The sequence below is a fragment of the Rhinolophus sinicus genome, linkage group LG09 (assembly GCF_036562045.2).
Source record: "Rhinolophus sinicus isolate RSC01 linkage group LG09, ASM3656204v1, whole genome shotgun sequence".
Taxonomy (NCBI): Eukaryota; Metazoa; Chordata; class Mammalia; order Chiroptera; family Rhinolophidae; genus Rhinolophus; species Rhinolophus sinicus.
This window is the reverse complement of record NC_133758.1, coordinates 70,641,591-70,658,677: the sequence shown is the minus strand read 5'-3', so window position 1 is coordinate 70,658,677 and position 17,087 is coordinate 70,641,591. Positions and strand designations below refer to the sequence as shown.

Sequence of the window (17,087 nt, the reverse complement as noted above, 5' to 3'; positions counted from 1 at the left end):
TTACCGGATAAATGGTAACTCTATGTTTAACTTTTTGGGGACCCACCAGACTGTTTTCCAAAGTGGCTGTACAATTTTACACTCCTCCCCTAGCAGTGCATAAGGGTTCCATGTCTCCACATCCTTCCCAGCACTTGTTATTGTCTATCTTTTTAAATTTAGCCATCCTAGTGGAGGTGAAATATCTGATTAGGATTTTGATTTTGACTTTGACTTGAAGATGAAATCCAGGTTTCTGGTTTGGATGTCTGGGTGAACAGAGGTACCACTGGCTGTTTTTCTTTGGATATACAGTAAGAGACTTAGGGGCAAGACAGCAAATTGCATTTTGGACAAGTTGATATTGAGGTACCAATGGGATATTTAAGGATAGTTGTCCAATAATTGAATGGTTAAGTGGGCATGGAGCTCAAGAGAAAGGGCTGGTTGGGTAGAACAGGGAGCTGCTCAGGTGGAAATGGAAACTCTCAGGGAGAGTGTACAGTAGAAGAGGCCCAGGTCAGAACCCTGGGGACACCAACTTTTAGGATAATCGAGTGTGGTGCTTAGGAGCACAGGCTTTGGAGCCAGACACCCTGTTATCAGCATCGTAACCTAAGGCAAGTCATTTTACCTCAGTTTCTACATCTGTAAGATGAGCATAAGAATAGCACAATTAGAACAGTGCTTGCTATTTTCAGTTTTATTAAGAGAGCTGTGAATAAAGCGCTGCCCAAGAAGGTGAAGAAGGTACCTTAAGAAGGAGAAGCTCTAAGATACATTGAGAATAGAAAATCTCAAAGAGATCTACCATTCAAATTCGGCCAATAGGACGGTAAAATAAGGTTTGTAAGGGCCTGTAAGGGCCGGCCCGGTGGCTCAGGCAGTTGGAGCTCCGTGCTCCTAACTCCGAAGGCTGCTGGTTCAATTCCCACATGGGCCAGTGGGCTCTCAACCACGAGGTTGCCGGTTCGACTCCAGCAAGGGATGGTGGGCTGTGCCCCCTGCAACTGGCAACTGGACCTGGAACTGAGCTGCGCCCTCCACAACTAAGATTGAAAGGACAACAACTTGACTTGGGAAAAAAAAGTCCTGGAAGTACACACTGTTCCCCAATAAAGTCCTGTTCCCCTTCCCCCCAATAAAAAAAAAAAAAAAAAAGATAAGGTTTGTGAAGTGTCCATCATTCAGGAATTAGTGGCCTCACCAAGAGCCATTTCTAAAGAATGAAATGAGCCAGACTGTAAAGAGTTGAAGAGTGAAAGGGGTTGACATTGACACATCCTTCCCTCCCCTCACTGCGTATGTCTATCCCATTAGATGCTTTCTTTAAGGACCGTCAGTTGCGGATCCTATTCCGTTTTTCCAATCAATTTCAGCCACCAATGGGATGACGCCTCCAGATTCGTGCCTTGCACGCCATAGGCGATCGAAGTAACTGATGATACAGGGGCTTCTACAGTCTCTCTAATGCGTATTATTTGGGGTCGACCGCTCAGAGCCATGCCCAGGTCCACAAGCGCTTGGAGGAGTGTCATTGCCATCATGGCCACCAGGCGGTGTCCGTTTTCTCCTCTGGGACCAGGTCACGACCCCGGAAGCACATCCTCCACCCAGTGCCCTGCAGAGATGGCGGTGGCGGCGGCGGCCCGAGCTGTGCTGCTGCCCGCAGCGCGTCGGCGACTCTGGGGCTTCACGGAGAGGTTCTTGGTCCGAGGCGCTGCGGGACGGGTGAGCTTCCTTCCACTTGCCTGGGTGCGGCCCTGACCGGGCCGGGCCTGTCCCACTGGTCCCCGCCCGGTGAACTGGAGTCACGGGCACCCGACTCAGCCTCTGGCGTCGGCCCCGCACATCCCACGGGCAGGTCGGGCCGGGTCTTCTCGCCCGGGACCCGCGGGGCACCCGGCGGCCTGGGACGCTGAACTCCCGCCGGCGCGGGGCTGGCTTTGGACACCTGCTGCGCGTGACCTGCCACTGACGTGTGGGATGACCCACAGTTACTGAGGGTCATTATAGAAAGGGCGGGTGGATTACTGAAAACACAGTGGTTGCAAACCGGGAGAAATTAAAAAGTGAAGTGGTTACTGTTTTTGCCTAAGACAACTTCATCCTCAGCTGGGCTTGCTGGAATACAGGGATAGTAAAGGCAAATTTGTCTGTATACGCATTTTTCTCATGAGAACCTCTAGTTTTCTCCAGCGTATGTGGGACTTTTATGTTTAAAGGAAAAGTTTAAATATTGTGGACAGGCAAATAGTACATAGTAAACAAGTCAGCCAAATAGAGTCAGCCAGAGTACATATTGAGCATCTACCCTTTTCCCTATCTTCTCCTTTTCTACCTTTCCCCAAACATTTTGCTTTTCTAAAGCAGTGAAAATCTCAATCTCATTTCTGTGTTGTATGTATAGGTATTTTAATATTTTTCTCTTGCTTTCTTGGCTCTCCTCCCCCGTTTGTTCCTCTCGTAATGACTATTAAACATTTCTAGGAGAGGTATTGAAACAAAAGTCGTTTTTCTCTGAACAATGATAATAACTGCTCCTTTTCCCGAAGGGAAGGGCATGCTTGTAGGCATGTTTCTTTAGGAGAGTGGTTGGTTAAGGAAGGAAGGTTCTTAGGAGGGGCAAAGGCTGGATTCCAGTGGAACAGAAGTTAGGGAGGAAAGAGTACTTTATAGACAGTCTCTTTGAGAAAGGTTTGGTTTTTTAATCCACATTGACTATCAGAATAATGATGTGTTTTGCTTCCTCCCTCCACCCCCACCCAGTCCTCATATTTTGGAGGGAACAGGTTGAGAAGTACACAAGCTGCTACCCAAGTTGTTCTGAATGTTCCTGAAACACGAGTAACTCGTCTGGAGAACGGACTCAGGGTGGCCTCTGAAGATTCTGGGCTGTCAACATGCACAGTGAGTGATTCAGGCAACCACTGTTTGAGTGACTCCTCATGAGAAGAGACCACATTGCTAGTTTTCATCTAAGCTTTTACTTGGCTGGTGGTGGAAAAATAGTGGCAGTTATTTTGCCTTGACAGGTGACTTTCACTTGTGAATCTTCCAATGACGCTGGATGCATGGATGCATGTTCCATGTTTAAATGTCTGCATCTGATTCTTGTAGCCTATAATTATGTTATTTATTGTTAGTACTGGCAATAGTAATGGGAGAGGTACATTTCCTGGGCTACTCTGTGCCAGCTGTTTTTACATATATTGTCTTATTTGATCTTTAAAGCAGTTCTTTGTAGTACTAGGTATCATCACACCCATGTTACAGTTGAGGAACAAGTTCAGAGAAGTTAAATGGTTCTGGCCAAAGTTACGCAGCTAATACATGACACAGCCAGGATTTGAACCTAGGTTTTCTGACAACCTCTGATGTTCTTTATACTGTAGTTGTTAATGGCTGTAGTACAAGTTGGACTAAGAATCTGGGTCCTCGGTGAAGCTGGTAATTAGATTATTCGTAGCATCCAGCAGGGCCTGATGACCAAAATTTTTAAATCTCATAGTTCATAGGAATATGCTGTCAATATACTCAAATCAAGAAAACTTTAGTGTTAAGACTAGAAAGCATTTGTCAGAAAAAGGAAGGAGCCTGCCCCTCCCCCCACTGGCATTCCTCCAAAAGAAAGAAAATGATGCTTTACTTGTTCCTTGGTTGTATTAAGGTTGGGCTCTGGATTGATGCTGGAAGTCGTTATGAAAATGAGAAGAATAATGGAACCGCTCATTTTCTGGAGCATATGGCTTTCAAGGCAAGTTATAAGACCTGTTTTATAAAAAGGCATTTTTTAAAAAGCACAAAACCTCATGCTAAGGCAAAGAGAACTACTTCAATATATAGCATGTTTCATTTTTATTATTTTTCAAATCTTTTTTTGTCAGAATAATATCTGAAATAATTACTGATAATTGCTCTGCATGGTTGAAACAAGGATTTTCTCTTGTGATATTGGGGTCATCTGAAAGTATACCATGATTTCCGAAGCCTGATTTACCAAATTTGGTCTTTTCATGAACCTGACAAAGACTTATGTCCTCATACTCTTGTCTGAAGTGTTTAGAACAGATGAGGGATAAAGGAAGGTATCATAATTTTTTTCCTCTTTTATTTCAGGGCACCAAAAAGAGATCCCAGTTAGATCTGGAACTTGAAATTGAAAACATGGGTGCTCACCTCAATGCTTACACCTCCAGAGAGCAAACTGTGTATTATGCCAAAGCGTTCTCTAAAGATTTGCCAAGAGGTATTGTTATTTGTACTGCAGATACATACTTTTCACAAGAGTTAAGAAATAATTTAGTACTGTTTTTATTATGTCTGTTATGAAAGGGTGATCCCCAGAATGTGAAATAAAGTGAACCAAATTCTGGATGAGGGGGCACATTTTTATTTTGTTTCTCCCAATATGACAATGATATCAAATATTTTTAGGCTGTAAGACTTGTGCAAATCAGACCCTAGCGCTCTATTCAAAAATAATACTTCCTCCAAAGCCATACTTGTGTAGTAAAACACTTGTTTGTATTTATTTGTTACTGCCTACTGTTTTTTTCCCCCCTCACTTTACCCTGTTATCTGAGTTTTTTATTTTTATGAACCTGAATAGGTTTTATATCTACTGACCTCTGGGCTTTGTTTTTTGAACAAAACTTGCTTCTTTGTTGTATTTGCACATCCTAGTTCCTCATCCTGGATTGCTCTTCTTTCTTAACTTCCATTAATTTGTTTTTTTATTCAAACTAAAAACAAAAACAAAATAGTTCACTCATTTCTCCCACCCCCTCCCTATCTCTGACAACCACCAATCTGCTCTCTCTATGAGCTTGGGTTATTTTCTGGGGGTAGGGTGGGAGGGTTGCACATATAAGAGAGATTACATGGTATTTGTTTCTCTCTGGCTCATTTCACTTAGCATAATACCCTGTAGGTCCATCCATGTTGTTGCAAATGGCAAGATTTCATTCTTTTTGTGGCTGAATAATATTCCATTGAATATGCATGCCACCATTCATTCATTCATTCATCAATTGACACGTTGTTTCCATATCTGGGCTATTGTAAATAATGTGGCAATGAACATGGGGGTGCATATATCTTTTTGAGTTAGTGTTTTTGTTTTCATTGGATAAATACCCAGAAGTGGAATTGCTGGGTCATATGATAGTTCTATTTTTAGTATTTTGAAGAACCTCCATACTGTTTTTCATAGTGGCTGCCCCAATTTACATTGCCACCAACAGTGCACGAGGATTCTCTTCATAGTCTCACCAACACTTATTATTTCTTGTTTTTGATAGTTATTCTAACAGATGTGAGGTGATTTCTCATTGTGATTTTGATTTCTATTTCCCTGATGGTTAGTGATGCTGAGCACCTTTTCATGTACCTGTTAGCCATCTGTCTGTCTTTGGAAAAATGTATATTCAGATCTTCTGTCCAGTTTTTAATTAGATTGTTTTTCTGCTATTGAGTTGTATGATTTCTTTATATATTTTGGATATTAACTCCTTATTAGATATGATTTGCAAATATTTTCTCTGATTCAATGGGTTGCGTTTTGTTGATGATTTCCTTTGTTGTGCAGAAGTGTTTTAGTTTTAGGCAGTCCCACTTGTTTTTGGTTTTGTTGCTTTTGGCGTCAGAGTCAAAAAAACCATCACCAAGACCTATGTGAAGGAGCTTATTTACTGCCTGTGTTTTCTTCTAGGAGTTTTATGGTTTCAGGTCTTAGGTTTAAGTCTTCAATTCATGTTGAGTTGCTTTTTGTGCGTAGTGTGAGGTAGACTGTCCTTTCTCCATTGTATATTCCTGGCTCCTTTGTCTTAGATTAATTGACCATATAAGCGTGGGTTTATTTCTGGGCCCTCTGTTCTGTTCTATTGATCTGTGGTGTCTGTTTTTATGCCAACACCAAACTGTTAATTACTATAGCTTTGTAATATAGTTTGAAATCAGGAAGCATGGTGCCTTCAACTTTTTTCCTCTTTCTCAAGATTGCTTTGGCTAATCAGGTCTTTTGTGGTTCCATACAAATTTTAGGATTAATTGTTCTATTTCTGTGAAAATGCTATTGAAATTTTGATTGGGATTGAATTGAATCTGAGATTGCTTTGGGTAGCATGGGCATTTTAACAATATTCTTCCAATCCATGAGCATAGAATATCTTTCCATTTATTTGTGTCTTCTTCAATTTTCTTTCGTCATTGCCTTACAGTTTGCAGTGTACAGGTCTTTTACTTTCTTAGTTAAATTTATTCCTAGGTATTTAATTCTGTTTACTGCAACTGCAAATAGGATTGTTTTCTTAATTTATCTTTCTAATAGTTCGTTATTTGCATATAGAAATGCAACAGATTTTTGAGTATTGATTTTGTATCCTGCAACTTTACTGAATTTATTAGTTCTAACAGTTTTTTAATGGAATTTTTAAGATTTTCTATATAAAATATATCATCTCTAAATAGTGACAGTTTTACTATTCCTTTATAATTTGGATGCCTTTTATTTCTTGCTCTGGCTAGGAGCATTTTTTTTTTTTTTAATCACTGGTTTGCTACAAAAACTTTTGGCCATCAGATGCAAAATAAGCAGATGTTCACTTACAAGATTATTAATTATTTTTATAACAAAATAGATTTTATTTTTGTAGAAATAAAATAATTATTCTGACAGCATGGCAGTTTGTTGTAGTTGTTTGTGGAGTGTTTTTAATTTCTTAAAGGAAAGCTATTACACAAAACATTTTCCCAGTGGTACAATTAATTTAAAAATTTAGCAGTTTTAAGTACTAACCAGTGAAATTATTAATCTTTGAGGTCCTAGTATAGTTGTAGTTAATTACTTTGGAATTTTGGATCCCTAATAGGCTTTCATTAATAATGTTTGAATGAGACGTTACACAAGTACTTTTGTATATATTACATTTTGTGTATATATTATCTTACTTGATCTGCATAGTAAGCACGTATTTGAAATCAGTGAAGGAAGGAGGTGTCTCCACTTTGCAGTTGTGGAAATTGAGGTCCAGACTCTGACTTGCCCAGGATTGTATAGCTTAGTAAGTGGCTTACTGTATCTTCTCACTCAGATTAATGGTGCCAGGTTGCTTTGTCAAAATAACAGCACAATAACACCAAAAACTACCACCTACAGATGAAGTGAAATTTTCATAAAATAAAAATTTCATGGTAGTCGAACTTCTGTATTAAAATCAATAAAAATAACAACAGTGGAGGGTGTGTTGATTTGAATTCACAAATCATTGGTAAGGTTTTTGATGATTTCCTGAGAAACAGTTTTTGCCCCAAGACTAGTTAGGGACTAAGAACAAAGGGCCAGGCCAGGCTACTTGAAAGGGTTGTCATTTTAACCTGTCCCTCTATTTGTTTTACACAGAGAACAGCAGGGCAAGCAAAAATGGACTAAAGAAAGGAAGAGAGAAGTTAGAAGACTTTTTCTTTTCCCCTCCTCCTGGCTTCTGGCTGGGAAGGACAGCCCCTGCCAGTGGGAGTGGAAAAGCAGGGGGGCTCTTTAAGGAAGTCAGAGTGGAAGTGCTCTTGAAGCAGCTCCCTCTTTGGGGGGTTGCTTGTTTTTGTCCCCTCAGTTGGGTGAAGCCTCCTGTATAATTAGATGTTCATAGACTAGTGGTTTCCAAACTTTTATGATCATCAATCCTTATTAGTAAGAGACTTGATCATATATTCTCAATATAGGTGTATTTGTCAATTAAATACATGTACCAGTGTACTAACATATAATATATAAATATACACTAAAAAGAAATAAGATTTTGATTAAATCATGAATATTAGGAATTATGGGCTCGCCGCTTTGGCAAGGCCCACACTAGACTACCAGTCCCGTATAAACGAGGGTCTGCACACAGGACTACGTGACCTCCTATCTGTCTTTGGGGTCTTCTTCACTCATCTTGGCCTCTGTTTCCCTTGTCTGGACAGATGGATTTTATTTGGTTTTACAGATAATTTTTTCCCTTTGGTCATGATCTCAGCCCCAGCTTATTCAAGCAATATTTTTTGTCATTTTGGGCAGTCTACAGAGGTAATTAATTACAGGAGCTCCTCGGTATTTGAACATAATTGCATCTGAGACAAGGTCTCTTAGAGTGAACTTAAAACAACAAAAGTTTACAGTGGAGTTAAAAATGAAACTAAAGCTTATAACTTTGTTTTGTATTTACTACAATTTAGATTGTGATTGCAACTATGTACTAATTCAAGAATAGGTTGGGTTTTTCTTTTTTGGAGAGGTATGTAGTTTTTCTGATAAAATTGCTTAGTTAGCATGATATCCTTCAATTCATTTTGGCTTTTTGCAAATTAGGGTCATTTTTATGTAAATATTTGTGGATTTCATTGGTTTTTCCCAAGGGCCATTTTTAATCCTTTGATAGTCACATGTATCTCTTGGGGTGCCTGTCCTTTTCTTCAGAGGTTAACTGCTCCAGCTCTTTTAGATCATTTATCAGTGATTTTGGTAATGCTAAGAAGTTAGCCAACAGTTGAGTAGATGGGTGGGAATAGACATGGGGATTAAGGTAAGTGGGGAAGGATATTGCTGAGGACACTAATTCTGGAAGTTGTTCACTGGGGGCATATGTTAGATGAGGATGATTCTTGGCTTCTATTTTAGCAGCCTCATTGCTGTGGGAATTGGGTAGTAAATAGTTGGGCGATATGGACTCTGCATTCCTAGATAGTCTGATGAATATGGATAATTTTCTACTTTGTAATTTTCATACAATTTATACATGCAGATTTCTGTGACATTTTTGAAGTGGTTGTAGGTAGAGTCATTAAGTGTTGTGAGACCTGGCAGATTTAGGAATTTTTCCAAGCTCTTCTATATCACAGGGCTTGTATTTTATAATTTTAATATTGTCCCTTTAGGTACATCGAATATATGGAAACATTTGTTTTTTCCCAGTTTAATCATTTAGTCAGTATTGAGTGATGGTCAGTATCGTGGTTTCCGATGCTAGCTTACTAGATTTTAATAATGAAAATTAAGATTCTTAGTGTTTCTTATGTTTTCTTTTGAATTAGCTGTAGAAATTCTTGCTGATATAATACAAAACAGCACATTGGGAGAAGCAGAGATTGAACGTGAACGAGGAGTAATCCTTAGAGAGATGCAGGAAGTTGAAACCAATTTACAAGAAGTTGTTTTTGATTATCTTCATGCCACAGCTTATCAAAATACTGCACTTGGACGGACAATTTTGGGACCAACTGAAAATATCAAGTAGGTGTAATTCTCAGATTCTTTTTTTTGAGAAAAATTTGAGTTGTGAAAATTAACATTCACAAACATTCAAAAAGTGTGTTTCAAAAAGTAATTCACCACCCCCATAATCTGAATGAAACTATTATAGTTAGCTTCACTTTAGCCCCACCTAACTCCCAGGTGTGTGGGCACCTTACTGCTCCTGGAATAAACAAATGATGGTATCTTTTTTCTTGATATAAAAAAGTTGAATTCGTTGATACTTCCTGCCAATACCCCTTTTCTGACTGCATTTAACTTAGCATACCTTTAAGTACCTAATTTCAGGCATATTAAGTGAAGATCTGTGCTTTTTAGCTTTCTTGTCATGTTGCTTTTCTTACCCCATTTACAGATCCATAAATCGTAAGGACTTAGTGGATTATATAACCACACATTATAAGGGGCCAAGGATAGTCCTTGCTGCTGCTGGAGGTGAGTTGATTTAAATTTCTGTAACTGTTTTGAACAGTTATTAGTGATGTCCTTATCAGTTTGATCTGTTGGGAGATGTGCTAAGAGTATTTACAGAGCAAATTGTTCAATATGTTGTGTAAGGGGAACCAGACTTTCCCTCCGTCTTCTCTTTAGTAGAGTTTTTTTAATAGAAAAACATATGGGCCTGTAATACACAGATAGATACACAGAATGGAATTCATTCAGAATGGAATGTAAGAGAAGGGTACGTGAGTCAACTGGGAGATAGTGACACCTGGAAGTTAGTGTTCTATAGTTTGGGAATCTCGAGATTTGTAAATTATTTCTTAAGAACCAACTTCATCTTTGATCAGGCATGGAATGAGTATGTTATGTTGTTCATTCTTTCATTTGTTTGTTCATTCAGTAGATCTGATTACTGAGCAGGTGAAGTGCATAGGGAGCCATGAGAAGGTTTAATGGGAACCCAGACATGCAGGGGCATCAGGACAGGGCTTCTCTGGGGACATGGTGAAGCCAGTGAAGGAAAGAAAATTCACATTAGATTCTGCTAGACTTCCTGGCAGTCTGAATTTAGGCAAACAGTACATTTTATTGGTTTCCAGTTTTGTTTTCTCTTTCTGGCAAAGTGAAGATAGATGGAGTGTAAATCTTTTGTGTTAGTTTTTCTCCCTTTAGAAATGACAATAAATTAAAATTCTAGTTGCTCTGGATAGACTTCTGAGCTAATTACTTGGGAATAATGGAGAAGGTGAAAATGAGGGTTAAATATCTTAAGCATGTTAGTCATTGTGGCTCTCAGCTAAATCCTGTTACCTTTGTACGGCTCGCAGTGCACTCGGAAATTCTCTCGGGAAACGGGAAGACTGTTGGTTAGATGGGACCTCAGCAACCAAGCTATCTGGGATGTCTCCGCCATTGTTGGTGGCATATGGACACAGAGGGTTTTATTGTGGCTCCCGAGTTCATTTCGACGTTGCTAAATTTGGGATATCTTATAGTTAATGGCCTGTTCTAGATTAATTAGCATTTTGTCTTACTGATACATAAACGATGATATGCCTTACAACAGTGGCATCTTACAAATCAATGAAATAAGTCAGACCTAGCTTCACTAATTAAAAAAATGATTGGCTCCCCTGTGTTGTAGAGAGTTAAGTCGAGGTGGTGTTGGAGCAGGAGCTGAGGCCAGCAGGGCTGTAGGTGCAGGTAATGTGCACATTCGGCCTTTTTACTCTGCTCGTCACCCTTGTGCCACCAGGGTCTTCCTGGTTTCATCACCCTCTGGATTGATACCCAAGGAGGCTCTGACACACAGGGATTCTGAAAATGTGCAAGCATACGCTGTCTTGTTTTGTACCACAGATGTTTTGGAAAACATGGGTATAAATTGTGCGTTTACATTCTAATTGAAAGTTTCATTGTCTCATGGCAGTATTTTTTAAAGCACTTGCGCATGCCTAAATTTGTTTTTTAAGTTTATGTTTGTGTTTAAGAATCCTTCGTTGGTTGAATCTGTTTGGTTCCTGAGTTTGGATAGTAAGGGATACAGAATCTTAAGTAATTCTCAAGTTTCGGATGGCAGGTAGTGTGTGTTTGGATAGCTGTGGACTTATATTCAGAAATTTAGATGAAATTATTCCTTTTTTTTTTTTTAAAGATGTTTTTATTGGGGAAGGGGTACAGGACTTTATTGGGGAACAGTGTGTACTTCCAGGCCTTTTTTCCAAGTCAAGTTGTTGTCCTTTCAATCTTAGTTGTGGAGGGCGCAGCTCAGCTCCAGGTCCAGTTGCCTATTGCTAGTTGCAGGGGACGCAGCCCACCATCCCTTGCGGGAGTCGAGGAATCGGAATCGAACTGGCAACCTTGTGGTTGAGAAGATGCGCTCCAACCAACTGAGCCATCCGGGAGCTCAGCGGCAGCTCAGCTCAAGTTGCCGTGTTCAATCTTAGTTGCAGGGGGCAGAGCCCACCATCCCTTGTGGGACTCGAGGAATCGGAATCGAATTGGCAACCTTGTGGTTGAGAGCCCACTAGCCCATGTGGGAATCGAACCGGCAGCCTTCTGAGTTAGGAGCATGGAGCTCTAATCGCCTGAGCCACCAGGCCGGCCCCAAGATGAAATTATTCTGTTCTTGAATTGATAGCAGATTTCAGAGAATGAAGCATATCTGCATATCCAGCTTTCTTTAGGTGTTAGAGCTCATATTTATATTCTTTTCTACTTTAAAAACTTGTTGAAAAATGACTTTTTTTCCTAATTTGCCTTTGAGGACTTTTAATGACTTTGTATTTTAACATGATTTTTGTATGGAATGTGGTATTTTCAAGCTCTTATTATCCTTGGCTGTGAATCCACTGGTATGTTGATGGAAACTGTTGATTGCTGGACAGAATGAGAAAGCCATGCAGCCCCAAGCCTTGTACCACCACCGGGGGAAAGTGCTGAATGAGCTTATTACTCTTCAACATGCGAGTAGTTCGTGTGGAACCTGTATCACATTACACCACCTTGAGCTTACTGTAAACCGAAGTACTGGCAGTTGTCTGCTTCAGATTGTACTGCTACTAGATACATGAAATATTTTCCTTTATTTAGGAGTTTCCCATGATGAACTGCTTGAGTTAGCCAAGTTTCATTTTGGCAACTCTTTGTCCACACACAAAGGAGAAATGCCAGCTCTGCCTCCCTGCAAATTCACAGGAAGTGAGGTAGGCAAGACTCCTGAGCCTCCCTAACCCTTTGAGTTGCTTGTGTTATATTTATGAATGAGTGTACAAAATGCACATATTTCTAACGAGCAAAATGGAAGAAACCAAAGGCTTAAACTGAAACAGACAAAGGGAAGAGGCTGGACTCATTTGCTTATATTCCTTCCTATTCCATGTTATTTAACCAGCTGTTTTTCCTCAGGAAGCAAGGTTTTAAGGGCAATGTTATAATTTGGTCTTTTTGAGCTTTTCTTTGGCACTATGCACATTTATATATTGTCAGGTATAAAAGTAATCTTTTATTTTAAAAACACCCTAAATTTTGACTTTCATATCCAGTGTACTGTCAGCTAAGTTCTTCTGCCCACAGTACCTTTTGGGGGTAGCTGTTAAGAACCAGCACTTGCAGGGGATCTGCTGCTTGTCATTAGAGCTTTGAGCCACAGGAACGATGCTCAAAGTAGTATCTGGAAAGAGGCCTGTTGGCAGTTGCACAGAACTGTGGCATTGGCAGTACAAAAATAAGCCTATTGTGTGAACATTAGCTTAAATTTAGACAGAAAAATTCAGGTCAACGAACACAAAAGGTTGGTTTCTACTAGTGAAATAATGCAGTCCTCTGACCAGGTCACCACCATGTGCTGGCTAAACAGTAGAAAACAAGAGTCATGGGGAGCATTTTAACTTTGCCATTAATGGGACTGGTGAGTTTGTTTCTTTCTGTTAAGCATGTTATGTAGTGGTAATCTTAACAAGAGTTTTGTTTTATCTTAACTAGATTCGAGTGAGGGACGACAAGATGCCTCTGGCACACCTTGCCATAGCTGTTGAGGCTGTTGGGTGGGCACATCCAGATACAATCTGTCTCATGGTTGCAAACACACTGATTGGCAACTGGGATCGCTCTTTTGGAGGAGGAATGGTAAGTGATTTTAAAAGTGGTTTTCCATAATAATGACAAGATAGAACTCTGTACTATGAATTTTGACTTTTAAAATATAAATTGTTCCTCGATTGCATCTTAGGCCAGACATATATATTTTTTTCTTTTGCCATAAAGTTTGTAAATGGCATAATTGGCAAAATTTGAATAAGGATAGAATAATATGTTAATATCAATGTTACTATCCTAGTTTTAGTAATTACACTGAGGTTAATTTCCTTGTCTTTTAGAAGTGCACACTAAAAAGTATTTAGCAGTAAAACGCATCACATCTGCAACATACTGTCAAATAGTTGAAAAAATACATTAAAGAGAGTGATAAAGCAGTTGTTAAATACATTAAAGAGAGTGATAAAGCAGTGATGTAACAATTGTCAGGGGATTTGGGTAATGGGAATTTTTTTTACTGTTTTTGTAACTTCTGTAACTCTGAAATTACTTCAAAATACAAAGTATATATTTGTATTCAAAGATTTCAACAAAATGTATTTCATATTAGGTTTCACATGCACTATAATTTCAAATCTTTAAGCATACATAGCCAAGAGCTCTACAGACTGGGTTAATAATAGTAATGTTATTATTTTCTAAGTGGGTGCAACTACTAAATTACAGGGATTCATTGCATTTATATTAATAATTTCTCTGGAAATGCATTGGGCTGGTAAGAAATGTATAATTCTTAGTCTCATTGAATTTTAACTTTATTACTGAGACGTTGATAGATAAAACTGAGAACCTTAGCCTCTTACGGCATTCACTATTTGCCACATAACATTTTTCTTTCTGGTAATTTGGACATGCATACCTACAGTTCTCATGGAGTTTTTTTTCCTTACAGAATTTATCTAGCAAGCTGGCCCAGCTCGCCTGTCATGGCAACCTCTGCCATAGCTTCCAGTCTTTCAACACTTCCTACACAGACACAGGATTATGGGGCATCTATATGGTTTGTGAACCAGCCACTATTGCAGACATGCTACATGTTGTTCAAAAAGAATGGTGAGAAAATAATTTAAATCTTGCCTAGAATTTACATTTTAGGCTAGTTTTCTCTTTATACTGTTAATGATTTTTTGATGTTATTAGCATTTAAGCAAAAGAACAAGACTGAGCAATAACAACATATTTTTAAAGATCACAGACGTTTCTTCCAAGTCTTATGTGAAGCTGAACTGATTCATACTACAGAAAAAATATTAAGACGATTGCTTTAGAAAGGAGATCCTAAAAGCTTAAAATGTTTAAATGCCAACTGGAAGTTTGGAAAGTCTCTCTCTCTAAAGTTATCTGGCTTGGAAAGGCAGTGTTATGAAAATGAATCTGAAGTTGCCATTGCTAAAAAAGTGTAGTGTCTTATAGTCTAGTACCTTGAGACGAGGCAGAAGGGGCCACAGCTTTTTGGAAAACTTTCCTTTGCCATTCTTAAATGGCTTACATATCTCTAAATCTAGCTGACTGGGTTGTAATTATTAATTTAATTATTAGGTTTTAGTTAACTGATTTTTTTTGAGCAACCAATGACCCACAGACCTATCCTCTAGCGTATCAGATCCTGATAGATGGGGATTCGTGAAGTCTCAGAACGATTGTAGCATCATAATGTGGTCAGCCTATTTTTATACTGTAGTGAACCTCTGCTAGTCATACCATTTTTCAGAAATTAACTATACCAGGAAAATAATCAGTAATAGTTTAGCTTTTGCTTAGCTATCCGGATCACTGGTAACTTCAGGTATTTACAAGTTGAAATCATAGTCACTTATACATTGTGGAGCAATATGTAGAATATGACCTATCTTTCTTGAGGTCATTAACTTAAAACTATTTGATACGGTTTTTTCCCCAATGGTTTTTAGGGTACGACTCTGTACAACTGTCACTGAAAGTGAAGTCGCACGAGCCAAAAATCTTCTGAAAACAAATATGTTGTTGCAACTCGATGGTAAGAATAAAGACTAAGGTCTATTTTCATGTGGTCGATCTATATATCCCAATACTTAGTTTTCCTTTCTCTTTAAACAGGTTCCACTCCAATTTGTGAAGATATTGGTAGGCAAATGTTGTGCTATAATAGAAGAATTCCCATCCCTGAGCTGGAAGCAAGGATTGATGTAAGTAGTTGTTACGTACTATTGGGTCTTGTGTAAAAAGATTCTTGTTACAAAAGCTGAAATAAATCCCGCTTTAACTCTAAAAAATTTCCAGGTATAGAATTTGTCTTTTCTACAAAAAACGCTTCTCTATTTCAGGCTGTAAATGCTGAGACAGTTCGAGAAGTGTGTACCAAATATATATATGATAAGAGTCCGGCTATTGCTGCTGTTGGTAAGCCCGGCTCCTTTTTCCTGCACAGAAAGTTGGCTAAGTACTTTCCTTCCAGTCACTTGTAACTGTCTTTAATCCTTAGGTCCCATTGAGCAACTACCAGATTTTAACCAGATTCGCCGTAGCATGTGCTGGCTTCGTGATTAAAATGCACCTGATCAAAATATTTTGAACATAAGTATTTATAAAATTAACAGAGACTGGCAAGTTTTAAGCTGTCGATTTCTGAAGAAAATAAAAATGAACTTACACACTTGGAAATTTGAAATACTTTTGTCAAACTCTCAAGGGATAAGACCACCACAAGGAATGGTAGATCTCTGAGAAATGATGTTGGAACAGCATACTTTCAAATTGTCACCATAAGTATAATTTTAAGAATAAAAATTTGTATAGTATTTTCAGTTTTATTATAAAAATGTACATACAACGAAGATTGTCATAAGTCATTTCCTGGCTCTGCTTGCATTCAGTACTTGCTCTTGAGCAGCTTTCTTTGCTTTTACCATCTCAACAAGTTCCTAGAAGGGAGAAAAGTATAATTTAAACTAAGTAGTTGTCAGAATTGGCAGACATTTCTAGTGTTTGTTGTAAATATGTAAAACATTCAAATTGGATAAATCTACAAATAACGACACTACTGAACAGGTTGATTTTACCAACTGCCAGAGCTAGAAAGTTTCTAAGATTGGTTATTTCTTTCTAATGACTGCTGTGGCCCCGACTACTGTGGTTTTGAAATAATCCATTAAACTCGACAAATTCTACAACCTTATATCGTTTCATGCAGTCCTTCTTTGTCCTGCCAGGCACTGCTTCTGCTATTTTTTCCCATCTTTCAGGTGTATTAGCTGGGTACGTTTTCAAAGCTTGTTCCAAAAGCTTCTGTTCTTCTGTCGTCCAAGGGGTGAAATCTGTACATGGCCCTGTAAGAAAAATTTGTATTTGAAAATCCTAATTGATAGAAAATGTCTTGGAATACTTTGCCAATGAGTCTTTTGGTGCACGGGTACATTCCCATTCAAATCTGTGATGTGTAATTCTGAATAAACTTTTAGAGATGAGACACATATATAAACTTCTAAGTATTAATGAGAGGGAGAAAAAACTTCAGATAGCTTACATCCCTGAAAAATATCTCAAAGGCTTTTTTAAAGCACCGTAGGAAACACCTGCCTTATATTGCTGGTCTCTTACAACCTAACATGAAACTCACCGGTTTTGCTTTTTCAGTCAGGTTTAAATTATCCAGTTGGGCTGCTGGGTTCCAAAACACAATCACAGGTCATTTAAGATTTCTGATAAATCTAGTTCCTTATAGGATAGTGAAAAGAGCTACCTCATAGTTAACAAACTTTTAGCTGGGTGAGGTCCTGGAAACAATTCTCATTTTACA

The 17,087-nt window shown here is 38.7% G+C and overlaps 2 protein-coding genes across 4 annotated transcripts in view; one reads left to right on the top strand and one right to left on the bottom strand.

Annotated features, from left to right (window-relative positions):
- Positions 1-1,444: 1,444 nt before the first annotated feature.
- PMPCB (peptidase, mitochondrial processing subunit beta) lies at positions 1,445-16,466 on the top strand. The gene is made up of 13 exons (XM_019744552.2): positions 1,445-1,710; positions 2,749-2,889; positions 3,650-3,736; positions 4,099-4,228; positions 9,052-9,250; positions 9,627-9,706; positions 12,308-12,420; positions 13,199-13,342; positions 14,205-14,365; positions 15,223-15,308; positions 15,389-15,477; positions 15,616-15,691; positions 15,774-16,466. Exons 1-13 carry the CDS (start codon positions 1,450-1,452, stop codon positions 15,836-15,838), a joined length of 1,632 nt encoding a protein of 543 aa, XP_019600111.2. The 5' UTR covers positions 1,445-1,449; the 3' UTR covers positions 15,839-16,466.
- The window catches only part of DNAJC2 (DnaJ heat shock protein family (Hsp40) member C2), a 29,491-nt gene continuing 28,490 nt past the window's right edge, over positions 16,087-17,087 (bottom strand). For all 3 annotated transcript variants that reach the window (XM_074340621.1, XM_019744550.2, XM_019744551.2), the window contains exons 16-17: positions 16,463-16,617; positions 16,087-16,212 (exon numbers count right to left, since the gene is read on the bottom strand). In XM_074340621.1, coding sequence (XP_074196722.1) covers positions 16,138-16,212; positions 16,463-16,617 — 230 coding nt within the window. In that variant the 3' untranslated portion in view covers positions 16,087-16,137. The remainder of the gene's footprint in view (positions 16,213-16,462; positions 16,618-17,087) is intronic.

Coding starts and splice junctions, on each gene's coding strand:
- PMPCB (XM_019744552.2), top strand. CDS start 1,450: ATGCGTATTATTTGGGGTCGACCGCTCAGAGCCATGCCCAGGTCCACA. Junction 1,711..2,748: donor TCCGAGGCGCTGCGGGACGG/GTGAGCTTCCTT, acceptor ACCCCCACCCAG/TCCTCATATTTTGGAGGGAA. Junction 2,890..3,649: donor CTGGGCTGTCAACATGCACA/GTGAGTGATTCA, acceptor GGTTGTATTAAG/GTTGGGCTCTGGATTGATGC.